The 6,468-nt window shown below is 46.2% G+C and overlaps 1 protein-coding gene across 1 annotated transcript; it reads left to right on the plus strand.

Annotated features, from left to right (window-relative positions):
* Positions 1 to 5,927, plus strand: ankef1a (ankyrin repeat and EF-hand domain containing 1a; the record flags this gene model as incomplete). The annotated part of the gene is made up of 9 exons (XM_083689366.1): positions 1 to 352; positions 1,042 to 1,241; positions 1,552 to 1,701; positions 2,086 to 2,209; positions 2,844 to 3,678; positions 4,081 to 4,307; positions 4,545 to 4,702; positions 5,308 to 5,448; positions 5,772 to 5,927. 9 exons carry the CDS (start codon positions 1 to 3, stop codon positions 5,925 to 5,927), a joined length of 2,343 nt encoding a protein of 780 aa, XP_083545492.1.
* Between the last annotated feature and the right edge of the window lie 541 nt (positions 5,928 to 6,468).

Below are 6,468 nucleotides of genomic sequence, written 5' to 3' on the forward strand. Positions count from 1 at the left end.
ATGAAGACCACAATTGCCGAGGGACGTCTGCAGGTCCTGCAGATCTACAGGCTCCTGCAGTACGTCCACGAAGGAGACCAGCCCCAGATCGAGAAGATGGTCGGCATGGGAGTCGATGACCTCATCAACCTCACAGAGCCTCGTGAGGGGACAGGGGTGCTCCACCTGGCCTCTGTTGCCAACAACATAGACATGGTGAGCTTTCTGCTGGCCCAGGGGGCCCAGCCAGACGTCCAGGACAAGAGGGGACGCACCCCAGCCATGTTAGCTGCTGAGCTGGGTCACGATAGCATGGTGGCCCTGCTGGCCAAGAACCATGCTGATATGAGCCTGCTGGATGCTGAAGGGAAAGGTAAGGCCATACATACAGCAGTAGGACCCCGGACACTGTCTGTAGGCTATGTGCACAGTAAATGTTTAGTCATTCTATACATGAGAATAGAATATTACTTTATTGTCCATGTGGAGGAGAATTGGCATCACCTCAAAATTACATTACATCACTAAGCACCCATTATCTCATTGTAGATTCAGGTTGTTCTTCAATATCTAGGTAGACTATGATTATTCCTTTGTCCAGGTGATGGTTTCCTTATTAACATACTGTCTGTGAGGCTCTGATACCAAGAAATGGCTTCTGTTTTCAAGTCATGTGACTGTTGAATGCCTTGCCTGTTTGACTCATGAAAATGCATGATGCTCTCTCTCTGTTTATATATTGATGAAGTCCGCATCTCAGGCAACCTCAAATTGACCAGCCCCATTCAAGGGGAACCAATCAATGAGCCACCCACCCTCCTAGGAAACTCCTTCCTCCAATTATCATAATTGCCTCAATTTGACTTCCAGGGCAGGCAGCACGGCCCCAGTCTTCAGTTACAGTCTGTGACACAAGAGGAAATACATACAGTAGCATTGTGGACATGTCTAATTACTGATCAGAGCCTGAGATCCATCCTGGGTTGTAATAAAGCTTGTGTTGTAATCCGATCTCCATCGGCTCTCAGCTCTGGGCTTGGCTGCTCTTGGCTTTTTTCCCAGGTGTGCTGTTCTACTGCATCTCTCCCACCAAGCGACACGGGCGCTGCCTGCAGGTGGCCCTGAACAGCATGGCCGACGTCAACAACGTCTCGCTCACCGGGACGCCCGTGTTCCTGCTGGCGTGTCAGCACGCCCCTGACACCACCGCCATGTGCCTCAGCATGCTGGAGAGAAATGCCGACCCCAACTCCAAAAATCAGGTCTTACATACAACACACAGTACACAATACAACACACAAAACACAATACAATACAAAACACAATACAACTTTATTATTCACTTGATGATCTCATACTGCAGGTGTATAGAGGAATGATGTCTCTCTCGCTTTCTTTCTCTTTCTTTCTCTCTCTCTCCCTATTTCGCAATTTCTGTATTGCTTTTTCTCTCTCCCTCTTTCTTTCACTCTCTCCTTCTTTCTCTCTCCCTCTTTCTCTCTTGCTCTCTCTCTCTCTCTTTCTCTCTCTCACTCTCTCTCACTCTCTCTCTCTCTCTCTCTCTCTCTCCAGGCTACAGGTCGCACTGCGTTGATGGAGGCTGCCAGAGCTGGGGCTGTACATCTGGTGAGAGCCATCCTTCAGAGAGGGGGGGACCCCAACGCCCTCGACAAGAAACGCTTCCATGCTGCCCATTACGCTGCCATGGGGGGCTTCTTTGAGGTTGGTTAATTTCAATACATGTAAACACCAAACATTTAAGAGTGTATGTCTGATACAGTCATGAAATATATTATTGTATATTAATACTGAGGTGATCTGATGATTTATTTTTTACCGGTTCCAATGGATCAGTAGTTTGGAGCATGTTGCTTGTTTCTGCATTGGCTGCATACTAACTACACTGTACTCTATGGGATGGTTTCCTGGACACAGATTTAAAAAAAACCCACAATGGAGATTCTCCTTTGAATTGAATTGATATTCATTTGGTCTTGGATCCAAGACCAGGTTTAATCTGGGTCTGAGTATCCTCGTCCTCTATGTGTGTTCAACTGTAAGTGACTATAGACGCCTGCTGAATAACCGTCATTATCTCTCCTGTAGCTGATTCAGCTGCTGTCTGCATACTCAGCAGACTTGGGTGTGATGAACACAGAGGGCAACACTGCCCTTCACTACGCTGCTCGCGGTGGCTTCACTGACTGCTGCAAGTTCCTGGCACAGAGAGGTAGGCTGTTAGTGACACACACTCAATGTGACGACACACACTCATACACAATCACTTAATGATCTGTACATATCTGTTGTACTGTTCATACTGCATTCCATATTTATTCTGCTTATTACTCTGCTTTAATGTTACTGTTAATACATATATACTGCTTATACTGCACTGCTTATACAGCTGATATGCTGCTTATACTGTTCATACTGCATTCTATATTTATTCTGCTTATAATGTTACTGTTAATACATATACTGCTTATACTGCACTACTTATACTTATACTTATACTGCACTACTTATACTGTTCATATACTGCACTACCTGTATATATTGTTCACACTGCACACACTTCTGGTTAGACGCTAACTGCATTTCGTTGTCTCTGTACTCTGCACAATGACAATAAAGTTGAATCTAATCTAATCTAATCTAATCTTAATGAAATACACACTGACTCACCCTTCATAAGCCCAAATAATGTATTCATGCTACAGCCAATCATTGACTTGTTACAATAAAACATTTCAAACAATGTTTTTGTCTAATGTTTTTTTTCATTCAGAATTCACTTAATTGCTCATGAATTATCTTCCCTCTATTTTTTATAATTCTAATAAACTATCCTCTATTTTCAGGTTGTAACCCCAAACTGAAGGACCAGGAGGGCTTGGTCCCCCGTCAGATCGCCAAGGACAACGGTCACAAGGCAGCAGCCAAGGAGCTGAAGAAAGCAGAGAGAGTCCATGGGAAATACTCCAAACCTGGCGTGTCCAATCCCAATGCCTTGTGGGCCCTGAACCTTCATGATTGGTCCCACGAGAACGAGACTGCCCTCAGGAACGCCTTTGAAGACGAGGCCACTGAAACCGGAGAAACGGTCTCCCGGGAGACGTTTGTCTCGGTGTTGCAGAAGCTCCAGGTGCCCGTAGACCTCGACCGCCTCCATACCGTCGTCCTCGCCCATGACAAGAAGAGAGAGGGCGTGGTCAATATCAACGACTTCCTCAAGGGCATCAAGTACCTTCAGAAACCTTTCGTCATCGCCTCCTACGGCCCCAAGAAGAAGAAGAAAGGAGGCAGAGGAGGAAAGAAGGGTAAAAAGAAAGGGAAATTCACCCTCGCGATGCCGATCTGCACCGTCCCCCCCGAGCTCATATACCGGCGTGACGACGGGGGTCCGCCTCACTTCATGATCGAGACCTACCAGCACTGCACCGACACCAGTCGCTTCGACCGGGACCACCCGCCGGGCCACCCCATAGAGGACGACTCGGCCTGGTACGTGGACGAGCCAGACAAGGTCTACATCAACATCAACCACTGTGTGAAGACTGGGGACCTGGAGTCTCTGAGTCTGGCCTTCAGCCAGGGGGTGCCCGTGGACGTGAAGGACCGCTTCTACAAGACCCCGCTCATGACCGCCTGCTCCAGTGGTAACTACGAGGTGGCCCGGTTCCTCCTCAGCCTGGGGTAAGGATGGACCATAGAGATCCTACTGTACATGTATTTCTATAATACTATGGTAAAGGATTATCTTGCATAACAGTTTCAGTCTCTGTTTGCTTAATCCATATATATACGGTCATATATAAAACTTCACGTCTAAAGATATTCTGTGTTCTTAATCAACACAGAATATTCTACCCATCTGCTTCTCATGCTATGTATAAACCCTATTTTTAGTTGATCTGGTGCTACTGTAGGCTAGGTCATGTTGTTTCAATGTAAAGTCATACTGCATTGGTGGTGATGAACAGTAGGCCTACTTCAAGTAAATAGGTGCTTTTCTAGTCTTGAGCATTATTCTAGCGTTACTCATCCAGTCCAGTAGCAGTGTGTTTGAGTACTGAGTGTGTGTTCCTCCTGATGCAGGGCTGACGTGAACGCGCGCGACCAGTTCCAGTGGACGCCACTCCACCACGCCAGCCACGCAGGCCAGCGGGACATTATGGAGCTGCTGGTGGGGGGAGGAGCCTCGGTGGACCCGCCTGCTCTCAACGGGGCAACGCCCCTCATGAGGGCCATCGAGAGCTGCAGGCCCTGCTGTGTCGACTACCTCATCAAGGCGGGGGCAAAGGTCACCGCCGAGAACAAGAAAGGTACCAGGAAATGATGATAAATAATACAAAATGATGATGTGTTGTAAGAATGAATGAATTAACTCAATCAATCACTTACTCACTCACTCACTCACTCACTCACTCATTCACTCATTCATTCAAACAGGGCTACACACAGAGAGAAATACCCATGATAATTGTCTCGTTTTCTTTGAAAGATTGGTCCAGATATGTTTGCTGTCATTCGAGTGAATGAGTGAATTACTTTCTTCACAGAGCAGAATTGCCTCGACATTGCCCGTGCCTATGCAGACTTCAGGGTTGTGGACTTGATTCAGTCCAAGATTGATTCTCTGCCTAAGCTCAAGGAGAACAAGAAAGGAAAGGGAGGGAAACCTCAACCAAAACCAAGACCAGCCACTGCTAAAGAGAAGGTAGAATGACTTGTTAGAAATAAATTGTTTGTTTGTTTTGTCCAGATATATATGGCTCTAACCACATACGGCCATTTTACTTTCTTCTTCCGTCAGCTTGATTGTAGATTGATACGGTTACCTGTATTTCAAAGTAGTTCTACTACATTCTACTAGTATTACACTGTATCCCCCTCCCCACATGAAGGGAAACTGAAGACTGAAAGGGGATAGCCTCTGTTACTCTACCCCAGCAACTTGTAAGCAAATTAGTCCAGACGTGTAGGATTACCCTAGCGCTGGGGTTTTCAATACCACAGACACTCTTTACTGTAGTCAGTCCCGATTCAAACACTATAGTGGTTGTTGTTAATGTGTCACAGTGGTTGTCGCTGTCCAGAGTTGATGTCAGTTTAATCTCGGAACCAAGTCTGACTTTTAGTGAGACTACTAGTGTCAATTCCATTTCAATGACATGTTAAATGACACTTTTGGAATGACATTTTCAATGGACCTGAGAACTATGAACCATTGGTCCTATATCTAAACTCAATGTTCCCTGACCCTGGTCTCTGTGTCATCTTAGCTGCTCTTGACTGTGACTATGTTGACATGGTGACCCCTAGGGCCTAGGTCCGGTGACCCCTGCCCCCTCCAACACGGCAGTGAAGAAGACAGTGTCACTGAAAGAGAGCGTCATCATGCACAGCACCCGGATCACCAGCGGAAACGCCAACAAACGTGACATCAGCTTTGTGCCAAAAACGGTATGGATTGGTCACGCTCCTTACTCACTCCCTCTCTTGTCCCTGTGGTGAAATCCAGATTACACTGGAAAAAACTAATGAATAACAATAATGGATTGGATTTATGTCGAGGTTTTCCACCAGGTGCTAAAAATGCTTTACATGAAGATGATTTACATGGGAAAATGCTTTAAGGGGGAAACCTCATCCACTACCACCCATTGTTCCTAATTGCAATAATGCATCGCCCTACATTGGACAAGGAGCAGGGGAACCGAACCTGGTGAATATTAGCATAGGCCCTCATGTCTGATAGTGTGTCTCCACTTTCTCCTCCCTCCCAGGTGTGGGGCAAGCAGCCCACCACCACCCAGCTGCTTAAGAAGAAGGAGAAGCTGAGAGAGAGATTTTCTTTCGAGGTGGACTTCGAAGACTTCACGATGCCCTTCACTAAGAACATCCAGAAGAAGTCACTGGAGCTGACAGAAGTCACTGACTAGAGGAAGAAGAAGACAACAGGGCCATAACTGCAGTTCCACGTACAGCTGTGACTATATGTGCCTTACCATACTGGGGATACACATAAACATGGATGAGAGGATTGTTTATGTTCTTATCATTATAAAGAGATAAATATGAATATATGGTAGTCTCGAATAAAAGAAGAGACACTAGGGGCTGTAAACGGACTCAAGTCCAAATGCAGGGCATGTTGGCAATTTGTGTCGGCGATGAAACAGGTGAAAATACCACAATGCGCCCAGGTGGGTGGAGTAGCAGTAAAAGATTAAAAAAACGAGCAGGCCATCAGCTGCGCTGAAAAATGTGGGACTTGAAAATAGTACGATTACTTAAGACACACCACCTAGTGCCCCAGCCGGCGCCCCCGCCAGTGCCCACGTTGGCGCTAAGATAGATTTTTTTTAGGCCGTTCAAATAGAGCCCTCGGTAGGAAGGTGATGTAAAGATGTCTCATGTAAACTTGTAAATAGTTGTATAGATGTTTCTGTGTCTTACATGCTACCATATATGGCAATCTGC

This window comes from Argentina silus (assembly GCF_951799395.1).
Source record: "Argentina silus genome assembly, chromosome: 17".
NCBI classification, from domain to species: Eukaryota; Metazoa; Chordata; class Actinopteri; order Argentiniformes; family Argentinidae; genus Argentina; species Argentina silus.